The 20,528-nt window shown below is 42.6% G+C and overlaps 1 protein-coding gene across 18 annotated transcripts in view; it reads left to right on the top strand.

The window, feature by feature from the left end:
- BCLAF3 (BCLAF1 and THRAP3 family member 3) overlaps positions 1 to 20,528 on the top strand; it is a 92,201-nt gene that overhangs the window by 1,861 nt on the left and 69,812 nt on the right. For 11 of the 18 annotated variants that reach the window (XM_008272428.4, XM_070067178.1, XM_008272426.4 and 8 more), the window contains exons 2-3: positions 1,694 to 1,866; positions 18,594 to 18,660. In XM_008272428.4, coding sequence (XP_008270650.1) covers positions 18,620 to 18,660 — 41 coding nt within the window. In that variant the 5' untranslated portion in view covers positions 1,694 to 1,866; positions 18,594 to 18,619. The remainder of the gene's footprint in view (positions 1 to 1,693; positions 1,867 to 18,593; positions 18,661 to 20,528) is intronic. The other 7 variants (XM_070067175.1, XM_070067174.1, XM_070067177.1 and 4 more) reach the window with 2 other exon arrangements.

The following is a 20,528-nucleotide window of genomic DNA, read 5'->3' as shown; positions in this document are numbered from 1 at the left end:
TCTGACTGGTGCAGCCATTTAGGGAGTGAACCAACAGATAGAATATTTTCTCTCTCTTTCTCTTTCTCTGTCTCACCCTCTCTCTCTATAAATCTGCCTTTCAAGTAAATAAATAATTCTTGAAAAGAAAAAGGAAAATTTGTATAGGAGCACCTTAGTAAGCAGTTTATCTACAAAATTATGAAGGAACCACACCATTTTAGCAGTCCAAGTAACTGTTGTGAATGTGGTTTCACCATTCTGAATAGCCATCATGAATATGATTATACACTTCCAGACTTTATATGCAGAGATGATTTTGTGAATTTTCCCTAAAGTGAATTTCTTTTGTAATTACTTTTTTCTATATGACATGCCTTTATATGGCTGCAATAACTTACTTAGTTGCTTATTCCCAGTTTTTCACTATTTAAACACTTTGTTGGATGGATGTGAAGTCTGCATATTGCTGATAATTTCTTTAATTACTAGATGATGGAGTTGTTGGGCAGAGTGTGTACATAAAGATTTATTTTTCCTTTTTAATATGAATTGCTTGATTTCCCTCTGGAAAGGGTATGTCCTACTAATAATCCGTGAGTGTCCTTACCCACACCGTAGTACGGCAAAACTTAAAGGATTTCTGTAGGAATATTTTGGGCCATTTATGTTTTCCTCCCCAACCAATTCCAAGTCCAAGTATTCTTCTCTAGTGAAAACATTTTTTTTATTTGTTGCTAACAATTTAGTTTCTTGTCTTTTATTCTACCTTTACCAGTTTAGTAAAGAGATTCTGATGCAGAGGCATAATAGAACAAGAGAGTTGAAGTCAGGACCTCCCTGAAATCTTGTGTATCTCACTACCTTGAATAAGTCACGTCACTTTTCCGAGATACTATTTCTTAAACTGTGAATTAGGGATTATAATGTGTTTTTCTTACTGTTCTTAGAGGGTGATTTTAGGGTCAAAGGAGACATTTATGGAAAGTACACTTAAACATACTTCGTGTTTTTGCTTGTATTGCCTGCTTACAAAAATATCAGAATGCAAAAGCATCCTGAAATTCATAATTTTTTGGAATAATTTTCAGAATTCAAGAAGTGATTCTTTGGTACTCTTTGTCCCCACACTCTTTTACTTCCTAAATCTGAAATTTTATACTGCTGCCTCAGTTATAATCAGAATGACTTCAGAGTTATAAACTTAGGTGAATGAATGAATCTGGCCTAATGTCAAAAGAGCAAATACTGGCCGGCGCCGCGGCTCACTAGGCTAATCCTCTGCCTTGTGGCACCGGCACACCGGGTTCTAGTCCCGGTCGGGGCGCCGGATTCTGTCCCGGTTGCCCCTCTTCCAGGCCAGCTCTCTGCTGTGGCCAGGGAGTTCAGTGGAGGATGGCCCGAGTACTGGGGCCCTGCACCCCATGGGAGACCAGGAGAAGCACCTGGCTCCTGCCATCGGATCAGCACGGTGTGCCGGCCGCTGTGCGCCGGCCGCAGTGCGCTGGCCGCGGCAGCCATTGAAGGGTGAACCAACGGCAAAAGGAAGACCTTTCTCTCTGTCTCTCTCTCTCACTGTCCACTCTGCCTGTCAAAAAACAAAAACAAAAACAAAACAAAACAAAAAAACAAATACTTATATAAAGCTGAGGGGATATATATGAAGCTACACAATCTTTGGGCTCATGATAAATATAGTCTTTGTGCTCTACAGGCTACACACTGTCCAGGCACCTGGAGGGTATAAGAGCTGTTTTGCAAGTTTAGACGGCAATTTTAGAGGTAATACGGGATGTCAACTATTCTTGAATGTGCTAAAGCAAGTCCAATTCTGCTGACCAGGCTTCTGAGCAAGTGACTGGGCTGTCTTCACAGAGTCTCCTGAAGGTAGGAGTTGCAAGGTGGGGAAGTCTTAGTGTTGGAGTTCAAGAACCTGGATTCTAGCTGGTTCCAGGTCCTCTACTTGGGACAGGTTAGTTAAGCTTTCTGAGACTTTTTTTTAAGCTGTGAAACAAATAATTCCAGCTTCTTCAAGGTTTGTTGTCAGGATTATATGAGAGAATTTGCACAACATTTAGTTAACCAGGGAATTATTGGCCCTCATGTAATCATTCTTACCTACTAGAGACTTTTTATTTTTATTTCTTTTTAAAAGATTTATTTATTTGAAAAGCAGAGATACAGAGGAAAAGGAGGGGAGACAGACAGAGAGAGATCACTATTCCATCTATTGGTTCACTACTCAAATGGCCAGGGCTGGGCCAGGCCAAAGCCAGGAGCCTGAAGCTTCTTCCAGGTCTCCCACATGGGTGCAGGGGCCCAAGCAGTTGGGCCATTTTCCACTGCTTTTCCAGGCGCATTAGCAGGGAGCTGGATCAGAAGTGGAACAGCCGGGTCTCAAACTGGCACACATATGGAATCCCAGCATCACAGGCAGAAGCTTAACATGCTGCACTATAATGCTGGCTCCAAGACTTAACTTCTGCAGGAAAGAAACAGTTTCTGGGTGTGCAGATGGCCCAGCAGTCATTCGCCACTTGGGACACTCGTAATCCCATATCTGAGGGCCTTTTTGAGTCCTGGCTCCTCTTTTTCCTGCTAATGGGCACCTTGGGAGGCAGCAGATGATGGTGCAAATACTTGGGTCCCTGCTATGGTGTGGGAGACTTGGCTTGAGTGCTAGGGTTCTGGCTTTAGCCTGGTGCAACCCCAGGTATTGTGGGTATTTGGGGAATGAATCAGCTGATCTAAGATCTTTTCTTTCTGTCTCTGCCTTTAAATAAAATGAAAATAAGTAAATAAAATTTTTAAAAAGCTGGGTTTGTTCCTACTCTTATTCCTAGTCCCAGCATTAACTGGCACTTAGTAATGTTTGATAAATTAACATAGAATGTAACCAGTGATAAAAATTCTGTTTGGACCAAGGAAGAAGATAATTTGTAAGTATGGAATACTGGAAATGTTGTCTACATTATTCATAGTTAATATTAAAGAATCAAAGGAAACATTGAACAAATTGGACCTAGTCTCATCTCTACCATGACTGTCATTCTAGTTTAGATCTCTAATGCCAAATAGTCCCTCCTTAACAATAAACTTCCTCCCTTAAACCCCTAAACAACCTGCCACACTCAGTTTCTCTCTTCTCCTTTCCAGCTAAATGTTTGAAGGAGTTGTTAATAATTGGCTTTCTCAGTCTCCTGATCTTCTGTATAGTCTTTATGCCATGTGTTAACACTTTTCATTTCTTTTATTTGATCTCTGCAGCATTCTCCATTAAAGTCTCTTTTCTAAAAAGATCGTTTAGTTTCTGAGATTTTGTGCTCTGGGCTTTCTTCCTTCCTCAGTTCTCTTTGCTGGCTCATCTTCCTCCAAAGGTAGCTGTTCCTGCAGGCTTGATCTTGTGCTTTACTGCCTCTGGAATAATTTATAAAGGTTATCTGGTGCGTGAAGGTTTGGTAGAATTCCCTGTAAAATATGTTTTTTCATGGGATATTTCCATGATAATGTTTTCTGTTTCCTTTATGGAAATTGGTGTGTTTAAGCTTTCTAACTTTAATGGAGTAAATTTTGGTGACTTTTTTTTTTTGCAAATTATCTCTCTCACCTGGGCTTTTAAATTTTGTTTGATAGAAGCCTATGAAGTAATATTTATGATTTTAAAATTTTTCTTCTATTTCAGTAGTCTCCCTCCATGCTGTTTCTTATTTTGTATATTTTTGTTTTCTCTTTTTTTTACTAATCAAGTTATATATTGGTTTAACTATTTTGTTAATTTTTTTCAGAACCTATACAGCTTTGAATTATTAACTAGATCTGTTTTTCTATTTTCCTTAATTTTCTTCTTTTTTTAAAGATTGGTTTTATTTATTTGAGAGGCAGAGTTAGAGAGAGAGAGAGAGAGAGAGAGGTCTTCCATCTGCTGGTTCACTCCCCAAATGGCCACAATGGCTAGAGCTGAGCTGATCCAAAGCCAGGAGCCAGGAGCTTCTTCCAGGTCTCCCACATGGGTGCAGGGACCAAAGCACTTGGGCTGTTTTCTCCTGCTTTCCCAGGCACATTGACAGGGAGCTGGATCAGATGTGGAGCAGCTAGCAGTTGAACCGGTGCCCATATGGGATGCCAGTGCCAGAGGCAGAGGCTTAACCTACTACGCCATAGCACCAGCCTCTTAATTCTCTTATACTTCTTATTATTTCCTTCCATGTGCTTTTTTCAAGAAAGATTTTTTTTTTGACAAGCAGAGTGGACAGTGAGAGAGAGAGACAGAGAGAAAGGTCTTCCTTTGCCGTTGGTTCACCCTCCAGTGGCCGCCTCGGCCGGTGCGCTGCGGCTGGGGCACCGCGCTGATCCGAAGGCAGGAGCCAGGTGCTTTTCCTGGTCTCCCATGGGGTGCAGGGCCCAAGCACCTGGGCCATCCTCCACTGCACTCCCTGGCCACAGCAGAGAGCTGGACTGGAAGAGGAGCAACCGGGACAGAATCCGGCGCCCCGACTGGGACTAGAACCTGGTGTGCTGGTGCCACAGGAGGAGAATTATCCTATTGAGCTGCGGTGCCGGCCTCAAGAAAGATTTTTTAAGGAAAAAGTACTTGGGCCATCATCCACTGCCTTCCCAGGCTCATTAGTGGAATCTGGATCATAAGTGGAGTAGCACTCTTGTGTCAAACACGCACTCCAATATGGGTTGGCAGTAATTGCATGCTGTGGCTTAACCTTCTGCACCACACACCAGTCTTCATGTGCTTTCTCTTTATTTGCTTCCCTATTTTAAAGTTTGTTTTGATCTTTAATTTTTACCAATAAATATTTCATGCAATGCATTTTCTTCTGATCATTTCTTTAAATATATTCCATAAGATTATATATGTAGTATTGTTACTGTCATTATTTCTTTTAAAATATATAATTCAGTTATAGAATACTCAGGAGTTATTTAATAGAAGGCTTTTAAATTTCTAGGTAGAAGGGCCTTTGTTATTTTAGATTTTAGTTTTATTACATTGTAGTCAGATAATTGTAATATTTGCACTTTGTAGAAGTTACTGATTTTTCCTTTTTACCTAATATGTGGTTATTTTTAGTGAATGTGGCATGGATACTTGCAAATAAAGTATATACTGTAGTATCAGGGAGTAGGATTTGATAACTATCTGTAAGATTTACTCTACTTATGTTGTTTAGATCTTCTTTCTCCTCATTTTTGCTTCACTTAAAATGTCTTTTGGGGCTGGAACTGTGGCATAGCGAGTAAAACTGCCACCTGCAGTGCCTGCATCCCATATAGGCACCAATTTGAGTCCTGGCTGCTCCGCTTCAAATCCTGCTCTCTGCTATGGCCTGGAAAAGCAATAGAAGGTGGCCTAAGTCCTTGGGCCCCTGCACTCGCATGGGAGATTGGGAAGAAGCTCCTGGCTTTGGATCACACAGCTCCGGCCATTGAGGCCAATTGAGGAGTGAACCAGTGGATGGAAGACCTCTCTCTCTCTCTCTCTCTACCCCTCCTTCTCTCTCTGTACCTCTACTCTCAAATAAATAAATATCTTTTTTAAAAAAGTCACATTCCACAATAAAAGTATAACACATACAAATATATACAGTCATATTCATATAAACATAACGAGCATCTCTATGAAATAAAACAAGAAACAAAAGAAGACATATGTAGACACATGCTAATAATAGAGGACATACTACCCTCAGTTAGGTGGAGTGGGCATTTGGTCTAGTGGTTAAGGCACTCTGTTAGATGCCCGTGTCTTACATGTGAGTGCCTGCGCTGAGTTCCAAACTCCTGATCCCAGCTTCCTACTGGTGCACAACCTGGGAAGCAGTGGTGAAGTCTTAGGTCATTTGGTCTCTGCCATCTTTATAGGAGACTTGGGTTGAATTCATGGATCCAGGCCTTGGCCTGGCCCAGTTGCAGCCTTCATGTACATTTGGGGAATAAACCAGCAGACAGTAACACTCTTTCTCTTCCTTTGCCTCTCAGATAATCTTTTTAGACATTTTAGGTGCCAGTGTTGTGGCATAGCAGGTAAAGCTGCTTGTGACACTGGCATCCTATTTGGGTGCCAGTTTAAGTCCTGGTTGCTCCACTTCAGGGGCTAATGCACCTGGGAAATCAGCAGAAGATAGCCTAAGAGCTTGGGTCCCTGCACCCATGTGGGAGACCTGGAAGAAGCTCGTGGCTCCTTGCTTCAGCCTGGCCTAGCCCCGGCCATTGTAGCCACTTGGGAAGTGAACCAGCAGATGGAAGACCACACTCTCATCCTCTCTCTCTCTGTACTTCTGCCTTTCAAATAAATAATAAAATAAAAATAAAAGACAATTTTAAAAATTTAATTATTTGAAACTCAAGAGTTACACACAGAGAGAAGAGGCACAGAGAGAGAGAGAGAGAGAGAGAGGTCTTGCATCTGCTGGTTCACTCCACAGATGGCTGCAACAGCCAGAGCTGTGCCCATCTGAACCCAGGAGCCAGGAACTTCTTCCCGGTCTCCCATGCGGGTGCAGGAGCCCAAGAACTTGGGCCATCTTGTACTGCTTTCCCAGGCCATAGCAGAGAGCTTGATCAGAAGTGGAGCAGCCGGGACACAAACCGGCACCCAAATGGGATACCAGCACTGCAGGCGGCGGCCTCACCCACTACGCCACAGCGCCAGCCCCCTGGAATGTGACTTTTAGAATTATAAAATATTTTCTGTCTTTGGGACTTGAGTTCTGCTTTGCTTGATGCCAGTATTGCTAGGCTCTACTTTTTGTTTTTAAAGATTTTTTTTTTTTTTTTTTGACAGACAGAGTGGACAGTGAGAGAGAGAGACAGAGAGAAAGGTCTTCCTTTGCCGTTGGTTCACCCTCCAATGGCCGCCGCGGCTGGCGCGCTGCGGCCGGCGCACCGCGCTGATCCGATGGCAGGAGCCAGGAGCCAGGTGCTTTTCCTGGTCTCCCATGGGGTGCAGGGCCCAAGCACCTGGGCCATCCTCCACTGCACTCCCGGGCCACAGCAGAGGGCTGGCCTGGAAGAGGGGCAACCGGGACAGAATCCGGCGCCCCGACCGGGACTAGAACCCGGTGTGCCGGCGCCGCTAGGCGGAGGATTAGCCTAGTGAGCCGCGGCGCCGGCCTAAATACTGACGGAGTTTGTGGATTCAGAAGGCTTCCATAGCCTAGGCAGCTCATGTCAAGAGCCTTGGGTGATCACTGACATCATACATAAGAGTGTTAATTGTTAAATAGAAAGAGTTACTGTGCACTAACTTCCTGTGCAGGACCTCTGTCCTCAAAGAGTTGTATTTTTTTTTAAGATTATTTATTTATTTATTTGAAAGTCAGAATTACACAGAGAGAGGAGAGGCGAAGAGAGAAAGGTCTTCCATCGGCTGGTTCGCTCCCCAGTTGGCCGCAACAGCCGGAGTTGTGCCGATCCGAAGCCAGGAGTCAGGTGCTTCTTCCAGGTTTCCCAAGCGGGTGCAGGGACCCATGGACTTGGGCCATCTTCTACTGCTTTCCCAGCCATAGCAGAGAGCTGGATGGGAAGTGGAGCAGCCGGGACTAGAACTGGCCAGGGCTTTAACCTGCTGCGCCACAGCGCCAGCCCCAAAGAGTTGTATTATAGCTATGTCTAAGTGCTCTCAAAAGAAGTATCATTCTTGGGTGCTTCATTAAAGTTAGTTAAGTTTCTTAAAAAAAAAAACTACCTGAAATTAGCTTCAAGATGCAATGACTTTGAACAGCCCTATCTCGTCTGTTGAGGAACAATTTTGTTTTGTTTTGTATTTTTTTTTTTTTACTGTGCAAATTGTTGAACTCTTTACTTAGTATAGAGTTGGTTTTCTGTGTATAAAGTTAATCAAAAATGGATCTTTGTGGAGAATGGGAATGGGAGAGGGAGAGGGAGGAGGAGGAGATGTGGGAGAGTGGGTGTGAGGGCGGATATGGTGAGAAGAATCACTGTATTCCTAAAGTTGTATTTATGAAATGCATGAAGTCTGTATTCCTTAAGTAAATGGTTTCTTTTGGGGGAAAATTAATTAATTAATTAATTAATTTAGTTATTGGGGCTGGTGCTATGTCTTATTGGGTAAAGCCGCCACCTACAGTACTGGTAATCCATGTGGGCAATGGTTCAAGTCCCAGCTGCTCCACTTCCAAATCCAACTCCTTGCTAATGTACCTGGCAAAGAGCAGAAGATGGCCCAAGTGCTTGGGCTCCCGCACCCTCATGGGAGACCCAGAGAAGGCTCCTAACTCCAGATAAGCCCAGCTCCAGACATTACAGCTATTTGGGAGTGGACCAGTGAATGAGCCACCTCTCTCTCTCTGTAACTTTGCCTTTCAAATAAATAAATAAATCTTTTAAAAATGTAGTTACTTATCCTTTCATTATTGAGTTTTAAGAGCTTTTATATTTTCTATATATAATCTTTTTTTAAAGATTTGTTTTATTTATTTGATAGTTACAGAGAGAGGTAGAGAGAGAGAGGGGTCTTCCATCCACTTGTTCACTCCTCAAATGGCCGCAAAAGCTGGAGCTGAGCTGATCCGAAGCCAGGAGTCAGGACCTTTATTCAGTTTCCAAGTCTGTACAGGGGCCAAGGAGCTGGGCCATCTTCCACTGCTTCCCCAGGCGCATTAGCAGAGAGCTGGGTCAGAGTGGAGCAGCCGGGACTCAAATCGGCACCCATATTGGATGCCGGCACTGCAAGCCAGGGCTTTAACCTGCTGCACCACAGCGCTGCCCCTTATATAATCTTTTACAAGATAATTGATTTGCAAAATGTTTTTTCCCATTCTCTAGATCATCTGTTCAATTTCTTCATGGCATTCTTTATAGCATAAACATTTTTAATTTTAAAAAGTATTTATTTGAAAGGCAGAGTTAAGAGAGAGGTAGAGAGAGATTATCTCTTCATCTGCTGGTTAACTCCCTAAATGGCCACACTGGCAGGGGCTGAGCCAGGCCAGGCTGAAGCCAGGAGCTTCACCCAGGTCTTCCACATGGGTGGCAGGGGCCAAAGTACTTTGAGCTATTTTCCACTGCTTTCCCAGGCACATTAGCAGGGAGCTGGATCAGAAGTGGAGTGACCGGTTCTCAAACCAGAGCCCATATTGGATGCCATTGTCATAGGTGGTGACTTAACCCTCTGTGCTGCATCACTGGCCCCAACATTTTAATTTTGATGATGACCAATCTGTTTTTACTTTTGTTACTTGTGTTTTTGTTTTCATATCTTAGAAATGATTGCCTGATCCAGTGTCACAAAGATTATGTATCCTTATGTTTTTTTTTCTGAGTTTTGTAAATTTGGTTCTTACATTTAGGTCTTTTGTCCATTTTGAGTTAATTTTTGTATGTGATGTGAGTTAGAGTCAAACCTTATTCTTTTTTTTTTTTAAGATTTATTTATTTATTTGAAAGTCAGAGTTACACAGAGAAAGGAAAGGCAGAGAGAGAGAGAGAGATCTTCCATCCGATGGTTCATTCCCCAATTGGCTGCAATGGCTGGAACTGCCAATCCGAAGCCAGGAGCCAGGAGCTTCTTCCTGGTCTCCCACGTGTGTACAGAGGCCCAAGGACTTGGGCCATCTTCTGCTGCTTTCCCAGGCCATAGCAGAGAGCTGGATCGGAAGAGGAGCAGCTGGGACTAGAACCGGTGCCCATTTGGGATGCCAGTGCTTCAGGCCAGGGCGTTAACCCACTGAGCCACAGCACCGGCCCCAAACCTTATTCTTTTGCTTATGGATATCCAGTTGTCTCAGCATCATATGTTGATTCTTTTAGCTTCTTAATACCGGTGTATCATTCCTCCCCTCTCCAGTATCCTTTAAATCCACCTGTTGGCCTACACAGTAGTGGAGCTCTTTCTCTTTTCCCCTCTTCTCATTTCCCCTTTTTTCTCCCAGTTCTTGTTGCCTTTTTTTAAAACTATTTAACAATAACTAATAATTTATATATTAATCTTCACTCTCATCCTTATATGTTAGTGTCTTAGATGTACATATACATATTTCCCCTGCTCACCATCAGTGCTTTTGGTGATATTTCCCCAGTCATCATTTGGTTAGGTAAGGCTCATTCTCTAGTAGATTCTGCATTGAGAGCTATTAAATGTAGAGTTTCCTACATTCTTATATGTCAAAACTGTGGGGCAGGTGTTGTGGCACAGTGGGTTAAGCCACCTCTTGGGATGCCAGTATCCCTTATGAGAGGGCAAGCACCTCTGCTTCGGATTTAGCTCCCTGCTAATGTGCCTGGGAAGTAGCAGATGATGGCTTAAATATTTGAGTCCCTGCCACCCTCATGGGAGACCAGGATGGAGTTCTGACTCCTAGTTTCAGCCTGCCCAGCCCTGGCTTTGCAGGCATTTTGGGAATGAGCCACTGGATAGAAGATCTCTCTATCTCTATTTCTCCCCTTCTCTCTCTGTCACTCTGCCTTTCAAATAAATCATAAGTAAATAAATAAATTTTAAGAGAGAGAAAACTGTTTATCTGTTCCCTTGAGTTTTGGGGGATATCTTGGCTGATAGAAAATTTATGGGGGGCCGGCGCCGTGGCTCACTTGGTTGATCCTCTGCCTGCGGCACCGACATCCCATATGGGCACCGGGTTCTAATCCCGGTTGCTCTTCTTCCAGTCCAGCTCTCTGCTGTGGCCCGGGAGGGCAGTGGAGGATGACCCAAGTGCTTGGGCCCCTGCACCACCCGCATGGGAGACCAAGAAGAAGCACCTGGCTCCTGGCTTCAGATTGGCATAGCTCCGGCCATGGCAGCCATTTGGGGGGTGAACCAACGGAAGAAAGACCTTTCTCTCTGTCTCTCTCTTTCACTGTCTAACTCTATCTATCAAAAAAAAAAAAAAAGAAAACATTTTTGGTTGACAATTACTGTCATTTTTTAAAGTACTGCTCTTTTACCTTGCTTTATATTTTGGTTTTGAAAAATATAATATGCTAGTCTAACTCTTGGATTTTAAAGCTACAGTATTTATTCTTTTTTCCTAGAAGGCTTGATTATTTTATCTTTGAAATCAAGTCAGTTTTACTGGGCTTTGTTTTAAAGTTGATTGTCCTAGGTTAATTTTCATAGGTACCTGATAATTTTTTTTAATTAATTAATTTATTTGAAAGTCAGAGTTACAGAGCGGTAGAGACAGAGACAGAGAGAGAGAGAGAGGTCTTCCATCCACTGGTTCACTCCCCAATGGCCATAATGGCTGGAGCTGTGCCAATCCGAAGCCAGGAGCCAGGAGCTTCTTTCGTGTCTCCCGCATGGATACAGGGGCCCAAGGACTTGGGCTATCTTCTACTGCTTTCCCAGCCATAACAGGGAACTGGATCGGAAGTGGAGCAGCCGGGACTTGAACTGGTGCCCATATGGGATACTGGCGCTTCAGGCCAGGGCATTAACCCACTGTGCCACAGCACCGACCCCCCGATAAGTTAAATGTATAGATTCAAGTATTTGAGATATTTTGCATTTCTGGAAGATTTTCTTGAATTATTATAGTTTTAAATATCAACTCATTTCCATTGTTTGGTTTTTCTTCTTCAGGGACCAGACTAATATATATAATACTGTTTCTTTGCCTGTCTTCTATTACTATTACTTTCTCTCTGAACTTTTATCTCCCTCCCTCCCCTTCCATTTCCTTCTCTCTCTCTCACCTCTCATGTCATTTTTATTGCTTCATTGTTTTCCTGCTTTTCTTTGATGTCCTGCAATAAACTTTCACTTGAGTTTATTGTCCCTTGGGCCTTGTAATTTATTTTTCACTTTTGAAATAATTCAGTATTTTTCTATTTCCCCTGAGTTCACTTTACATTTTCCCTTTCATTTCTCCCTGTTTTTTTTTCTTTTAGTTGTTAGTCTGTTTCCTGTTTTTAGTTTTTGAGTATATGGTTCAAGGTAGGTTTTTGTTTTAATCCTTAAATGCTTTTAAATACATTTAATACTATTTGGTGTACAGTCTTATGGTTTTCTTCTGCTTCATAGTTTTTGGGGAGGAATTTTTCTCAGGTGAGAAACTCGCTTTTTCTACTTTGTTGTCAGCATGTGGGTACCATCAAATTTAAAATTTTTGTTAATCTTATGTGTATGAAATGGTATCTCATTATTTTATTTCCCCTTTTCATAGTAGAGTCAAATATGTTTTCATAATGCTTGTTGGATGTTTGTGTTGCTTCTTTGAAAATTAAAAGATGGAGCTGCTATTTATTAAGATGAAGACAGACAGTAGGAGGAGCAGATTTGGAGGGAGGTCAGGATTTTGCTGTTGGACATATTTATTGCCTTTATTGAGCTGTTGGTTATGTAGGACTGAATTATAGAGGATAGGTAATGGCTGGAGATAAAAATTCAAGGGTGGTTAGTTTACAGAGAGTATTAATAGCATGGAGACTGAATGAGGATCTGGACTAGGGAGAAAATGTTGACAGTGAGAAGTCCAAAGACTGAGGTCACTGTTTAGAGAAAGACTGGGTTCACTATTAAGGTCAGAATGGTAAGGGAGAATGATGAGAAACCAGCAAAGGAAACAGAATGGTTACAGAGGTAGGAGGAAAACCAAGAAGGTATGTGTCCTGGAATCCAAGTGAAGAAAGTGTTTTTAGGTGTGTCAAACGCCACTGGTAGGTCAAGGAGAAGGCAGGAGGAGGAGAATTGAGCATAGAGTTTAGCAACTTTAATCTCATTCATGATCTTGGCTATGGCAGCTCGGTGCAGTAGTGGGGTGGAAATCCAGGTTGATGAGCGGTTAAGCAAGAACGGGAGGAGACAAATAAGTAATATCTGTGGCATACAAGCAGCTAGAGTAGTAGCTCGAGGAGAATGTGATTGCTAAGAGATGGGAGAAATATACAAAGTTGTGTGGTGATGGAAGGATAGAATAGAAAGGGAAAAGCAAGGTCATAGGGGAAAGATAATTGCTATAACTAGGCCCTTCAGCTGGTTGAGGAGTTATGTCCAGTGCTGTCCCAGTGGCCTCTTTTAGCACCAGCATCCTCCTGGAGTGGATGATCTGCTGTCCATCCTGCATACAGAAGTTGGAGAGGTTTGTGCACTGCACCCAGCTGTTCACAGTACACTCTGAAGTAGCAATACAAAGGAATCCATCTTCTGTTAATGACATCTTCCCATTGCAAACCCTGCTGGTATTTCAGTCTTTATCTTTCCTAATGCTCTGGTCCCTTTGATTAACTTAGTTAATTGCAAGAAAGTTTAGGTCAGTGTTCAGCAAACTTTCTCTGTAAAGGGCCAGACAGTGAATATTTTAGGCTTTGTGTGCCACGTGCAGTCTTTGCCACATATTCTTCCTTTTCTTATAGCCCTTTAAAAATTTAAAAGCCATTCTTAACTCAGGCTATACATTTAAACTAATCTTACCTTTTGCCTATTAAGCCCTGAACCAGTACTTCTCCTTACCAGCTGATATGCACTGAGCTGTTGCAAGCAAACTTAACTTTTTAAAAAAAATTTTTTAAAAGATTTATTTATTTATTTATTTATTTATTGCCAGCCAGAGTTAGACAGAGAGAAAGAGAGAAAACGGTCTTCCTTCCATTGGTTCACTCCCCTAATGGCCGGTACGGCTGGTGCTGTGCCCATCCGAAGCCGGGTACTTCCTCCCGGTCTCCCTTGCGGGTGAAGGGTGCCCAAGTACTTGGGCCATCCTCCACTGCCCTCCCGGGCCACAGCAGAGAGCTGGACTGGAAGAGGAGCAACCGGGACTAGTACCCAGCGCCCCAACTGGGACTAGAACCCAGGGTGTCGGTGCCGCACGCGGAGGATTAGCCAAGTGAGCCGTGGCGCTGGCCAAAAAGATTTAATTTATTTAAAAGACAGTTATAGAGAGTAGAGACAAAGAGGTCTTCCATCTGTTGATTCACCCCCCAAATGGCTGCAATAGCCAGAGCTGAGCTGATCCGAAGCTAGGAGCCAGGAGCTTCTTCCCAGTCTCCATGTGTGTGCAGGGTCCCAAGGACTTGGACCATCCTCCATGCTTTCCCAGGTGCATTAGCAGGGAGCTGGATCCGAAGTGGAGTAGCTGGGACTTGAACTGGCACCCATATGGGATGCCAGCACTGTGGGCTGGGGCTTTAACCTGCTGTGCCACAGCACCAGTCTTGCAATCTTAACTTTTTAAAAAGAAGCTTTATTGAAATATGATTTACTGGTTTAAAGTATGCAATTTGGGGCAGGCATTGGGGTGCAGTGGGTTAAGCCACCACTTGAGATGACATCCAGGTGCCAGTTTGAGTCTTGGATACTCTGTTTCAATCCAGCTTTCTGCAAATTTGGCCTGGGATACATCAGATGATGGCTCAAGCGCTTGAGCCCCTGCCACCCACATGGGAGACTGATGGAGTGCCAGGCTCTGGGCTTCAGCCTGGACAAGCCCCGGCTGTTGCCTGTTGCAGTCATCTGGGGAGTAAACCTGTGGATGAAGTGCATGCTCTTGTTCTCTCTCTCTCTCTCTCTCGCTCCGCTTTTCAAGTAGATGAAAATAAGGTTTTTTAAAATATGCAATTATTCAGTGATATATTTGCAGATTTGTGCAACAATCTCTGGAATATCTGGTCACATTTTAGAACATTTTTAATCACCCTAAAGCTAGTTTTTTATGGTTTTGATATATAATTTATGTGCACTAAAATTCACCTATTTTTGAGTGAATAGTTTGAATTTGTTTTAAAATTTTATTTATTTATTTATTTATTAGAGAGGAAGAGACTGACAGGAAGGTCTTCTGTCCACTGATTCACTTCCTAAATGGCTGCAACGGCTGGAGCTGGGCTGACCTGAAGCCAGGAGATAGGAGCTTCTTGTGGGTCTCCCTTGTGGGCTCAGGGGCCCAAGTACTTCGGACATCTTCCACTGCTTTCCCAGGCCATTAGCAGAGAGCTGGATTGGAAAAGGAGCAGCTGGAACATGAACTGGTGCCCATATGGGATGCCAGCACCACAGGCAGAGGCTTAGCCTACTACACCACAACACTAGCTCCAATAGTTTGAATTTTAATAGAGCTAACTTTAATAGTAGCTAAAGGAAAATATTCTTAGTAAGACTTCTATCTCATGGAATAAATCTCACTCGTAAACATGTTTTCCCAAGTGATTTCCCTTAAATTTTCCCTTAAATCACTGATTCTGGGGCTGGTGCTGTGGCGCAGCAGGTTAGAGCCCCAGCCTGCAGCAACAGCATCCCATATGGGCACTGGTTCAAGTCCTGGCTGCTTCTCTTCAGATCCAGCTCTCTGCTGTGGCCTGAGAAAGTGCTACAAGATGGCCCAACTCCCTTGGGCCCCTGCACCTGTGTGGGAGACCTGGAGAAAGCTCCTGGCTCCTGGCTTCGGATCAGCTCAGCTCTGGTCGTTGCAGTCATTTGGGGGTTGAACAGGTGGAATGGAAGACCTCTCTCTCTCTCTCCTCTCTTCTCTCTCTGTGTAACTCTGACTTTCAAATAAATCAAAAATAAAACAATTTTTAAAAATCAGTGATTCTGTAGTCCCTGCACCAGCAGCATCCACATCGCCTGGGAACTTGATAGAAGTGGGGCTCACTCCAGGAATAGGGCCCACCAAGCTGTGGTTCAGTGAGCCTTCCAGGTTATTTTAATGCACATTGAAGTTTAAGAACCACTATTCTAAGGTATATTCCTGCATGGACTTGCTGGGCTGTGGGATTTGGGTGTGTTCAACTTTTTTGGGTATTACCATACAGCTTCCAAACCGGTTAGACTCATTAATATTCACCAGCAATATATGAGACTTGTTATTTGTCCATATCTTTACCAACACTATGGAATTTGCAACTTACTTTTTTTTCTTTTGGTTAATCTGGAGAGTTTGGAAATGGCTGTGACTTTAATTTGTGTTTTCCCTAGTACTAATAAGGTTGAATATCTCATATACTCATAAGTCATGTGAGTTTTGTGTTCTGTGATGCACTATTTGGAGTCTTTTGCCTTCTGAACTAACTATAATTATGTAAATAAGTGTTCAGTGTATTGAAATAATTTCAGAATAAACCCAGAATTCCCAAGGGTGACAGGGACCGAAGGTCTTGAGCCATCATCTGCTGCTTCCCAATGGTGCACATTAGCAGGAAGCTGGATCTGAAGTGGAAAAGCCAGGTCTTGAATCAGGCACTCTGAAACAGGATGTATGCATCCTAAGCAGCAACTTAACCACTGTGCCAAATGCCAATTCCTATTCCAAATCATTTTGACAATGGTTCTGTGAAGTGTACATGTGTACATGGTGAGAGTTGGGAAGTGGTACTACTGTGCTCAAGTAGGGGAATTCTGGGTAATTTCTTCCTCATTTTAAAATATTTATTTAGGGGCTGGCGCTATGGCATAGTGGGTAAGGCAGCTGCCTGCGGTGCCAGCATCCCATAGGGGCACCGGTTCGAAGCCTGGCTGCTCCACTTCCAATCCAGCTTTCTGCTATGGCCTGAGAAAGCAGTAGAAGATGGCCCAAGTCCTTGGGCCCCTGCACTCACGTGGGAGACCTGGAAGAAGCTCCTGGTTCCTGGCTTCGGATCTGCGCAGCTCTGCAGCCGTTGTGGCCAATTAGGGAGTGAACCAGCAGATGGAAGATCGATCGATCTCTCTCTCTCTCTGCCTCTCCTCTCTCTGTGTAACTCTACCTTTCAAATAGATAAATTAATCTTTTTAAAAAACACTTATTTAGCAGTTGGTATATGCCAGGCTCTTTTCATGATTTTACTCAGAGATCATCAAACTACTATGCATTTGGCCTACTGGGTCTAATTTTGTGTGGCCTTTGAGCTAAAAATGGTTTCTACTTTCTTATTTTCAAAAATTAATTTTAGGGGCCGGTGCTGTGGTGTAGTAGGTTAAGCTGCCACCTGCAGTGCCAGCATCCCATATGGGTACCAGTTCAAGACCTGGCTGCTCCACTTCTTTTTTTTTTTTAACTTTTATTTAATGAATATAGATTTCCAGAGTACAGCTTATGGATTACATTGGCTCCCCCCCGCCCCAATGACTTCCCTCCCACCCGCAACCCTCCCCTTTCCTGCTCTCTCTCCCCTTCCATTCTTATCAAGATTCATTTTCAATTTTCTTTATATACAGAAGATCAGTTTAGTATACATTAAGTAAAGATTTCAACAGTTTGCACCCACATAGAAACACAAAGTGAAAAATACTGTTTGAATACTCGTTATAGCATTAAATCTCAGTGTACAGCACATTAAGGACAGAGATCCTACATGAGGAGTAAGTGCACAGTGACTCCTGTTGTTGACTTTACAAATTGACACTCCTGTTTATGGCATCAGTAATCACTCTAGGCTCTTGTCATGAGTTGCCAAGGCTATGGAAGCCTTTTGAGTTTGCCGACTCTAATCATATTTAGACAAGGTCATAGTCAAAGTGGAAGTTCTCTCCTCCCTTTAGAGAAAGGTACCTCCTTCTTTGATGACCCGTTCTTTCCACTGGGATCTCACTCACAGAGATCTTTCATTTAGGTGTTTGTTTGTTTGTTTTTTTTTTTTTTTTTTTTTTTTTGCCAGAGTGTCTTGGCTTTCCATGCCTGAAATACTCTCATGGGCTTTTCAGCTGGATCCGAATGCCTTAAGGGCTGATTCTGAGGCCAGAGTGCTGTTTAGGACATCTGCCATTCTATGGGTCTGCTGTGTATCTCGCTTCCCATGTTGGATCGTTCCCCCCTTTATTTATTCTATCGGTTAGTATTAGCAGGCACTAGACTTGTTTATGTGATCCCTTTGACTCTTAGTCCTTTCATTATGATCGATTGTGAACAGAAATTGATCACTTGGACTAGTGAGATGGCATTGGTACATGCCACTTGATGGGATTGAATTGGAATCCCCTGGTATGTTTCTAACTCTACCATTTGGGGCAAGTCAGCTTGCTGCTCCACTTCTGATCCAGCTCTCTGCTATGGCCTGGGAAAGCAGTAGAAGATGGCCCAAATCCTTGGGCTCCTGTACCCACATGGGAGACCCAGAAGAGGATCCTGGCTTCTGGCTTCAGATTGGCGCAGCTCCGGCCGTTACGGCCAACTGGGGAGTGAACCAATGGATGGAAGACCTCTCTCTCTCTGCCTCTCCTTCTTTCTTTGTGTAACTCTGACTTTGAAATAAATAAATCTTTTGAAAATTAATTTTAACAACATCTATTTATCCCCAGTATCCAAAATATCATTTCAACATGTAATAAATATTAAAATATTTTAATAAATTATTTTGCTTTTTTGCTGTTTGGAATCTAATCTATGTCTTAGAGTACATCTCATTGTGGTGAATTCACATTTTTACATTTTTAAGGAATTTTTTTCAAGAGACAAGTGTGGCAGAGACCTTATATATCCCTACAAAGCCTAAAATAGTTACTATCTGGGCCTTTACAGAAAACATTTGCTAATCCTAGTTTTAACTCATTTTATCCCAATAACATTCCAATAAGATTTGTGGTAGTTTTTTCTTCTCAATATTACAGAAAAGGAAATCGAAGCAGAGAGGGATTAGGTAGTTTTTTCTTGGAGACATTCACTGTGTTTTAGAACAGGCTGCAGCCTCTTTCTATAAACATGCTAATGCTATGTTTCTTTGCATTGTGAAAGGTGGATTGTGGTTTATATGTCAAAGGATGGTGCGGTCACGATCTCGATCCCCCAGGTGGAACAACAGGTGAGTAGTTCTTAGTTTAGCTGAGTGAGCCTTGGACCCCATGGGATGTGGAGCAACTTTGAAATTTTCCGGTACTGATAAAAAGAAAACCCATTTTAATAAGCTTGCAGGGCCTGATTATTCATAGCAGGTGTCTTATCATGCTGGAGGTCCTATTTCTAGATTCTAGTAACTGACAGCTTTAATTGCGCCTGGGAGCTAGAACTAATCTGTAATTTTAAAAAATGAAATGGCCACAGCAAGAGAAAATGAGAAACATCTTTGAGGGTGTTATGTTTTACAAATTAGTGATTTAGAGCTGTTCAGTGTATACTTCATTGTATATTTTATAATCAATATGTTTGGAAAAGTTTGAAATTAAAAAATAGAATGTTTCCTCTTTCTTCTTCATGTCAAAATAATAGTTTTGAATAGCTCAATTTTAATTCAACTCTACTTTTTCCTGTTTGGTAGTTATCAATAGTATATATAATTAGATTGGAATAGTTCGATCAGCCTTTATTGTATATCTGCTACTTTTCATGTTAATTCACATAAAACTTAGCCGTTGTATTCATTTTGGTTATATAATGAGTAGTCACTCATTTTTTCAACACTTTTCATTTTGTTTACCAGTCAGAACAGGCAGGTTCTAGGGCTACAAAGGCAAATGTGTTATCTTCTGTAGCCTCAACAAGCATGCAGCCTGGCTTGGGAGACTGACCCTGTAGCCAACTGTGATACAGTGGCAAATGGGCTGGGCTATGGATTAGGACAAAATATTCTGGATCTGCAGGGAGGGAATAATTGTGCCTTTGTGGGGGAATAGGGAGATACTAAGAAAGTCTTCAAAGAAGAGATTTTTAAAATATAGATGAGCATATAAGGTTGGATTGAATTTTTAAACACAGAATGGGTGAAGAAAGTATTCTAGTTAACAGTGAAAAGGAGCAAAGGCACAGGGCTGAAATATGACCAGCATGTTCTAGGACTTTAAAGGACCATAACTGGGGCTGGCATTGTGGTGCAGCAGGTTGAACTGCCATCTATGAGGCCTGCATACCATATGAGTACCAGTTCAAGTCCTGGCTGCTCCACTTCCGATCCAGCTCCCTGCTAATATCCCTGAGAAACCAGTGTCAGATGGCCCAAGTACTTCAGCCCCTGCACCCAAGGGGGAGAGCTGAATGGAGTTCCAGGCTCCTGGCTTCAGCCTGGCCCAGTCCCGGCCATTGTGGCTATTTGAGGAGTGAACCAGCGAATGGAAGCTCACTCTTTCACTCTCTGTCTTTCCTTCTCTCTCTAACTCTAACTCTGCCTTTCAAATAATTAAATAAATCTTTTTTAAAAAGGACCATAATTGCACACAAAGCATAACACAAATTTCCTGTTAATGCATGTAAACTTAGCCATCATATTTGTTCATTTTGGTTATACAATGACTAATCAGTCATTTATTCAGCAGTTTTTATTTTGTAATTCACAACACCAAATTGGAATGGGGAGGAGCTTCAGAAAGAAAAGTGGATGAAGCAAATGATTTTAATGTTGAAGCTATCATAGAGGATGTTTTGTTTTGTCCTTTTGTGTTAGCTTCTGATGAGGGGCACTAGCCATCCTGCCAAGCTTAGTCCTTGGTTTCTGGATTCTTCCTCAGGTTTCTTTGTCAGGAACCATGATTTACTGTAATTTTCAAGCTAACATACCTACCTGCCACAGGGTACTCCTGGGTCAGAGATAAAGGCCTTTCTACTCATCGTGCAGCAGACAGCTGAGCTTCATGTTCCTGTAGTTGCCTTTATCCTTCATGTCTCCTCTGAGGGCAGGTTGTGCAGGTGGCTGGTGGGTGGGTCTTGCAAAGCAGTGAGCTTATGACACATGCAGGGACT

The sequence above is a fragment of the Oryctolagus cuniculus genome, chromosome X (genome assembly GCF_964237555.1).
Source record: "Oryctolagus cuniculus chromosome X, mOryCun1.1, whole genome shotgun sequence".
Classification (NCBI taxonomy): domain Eukaryota; kingdom Metazoa; phylum Chordata; class Mammalia; order Lagomorpha; family Leporidae; genus Oryctolagus; species Oryctolagus cuniculus.
The sequence above is the reverse complement of the archived record's forward strand: the minus strand, read 5'-3'. Positions and strand labels throughout refer to the sequence as shown.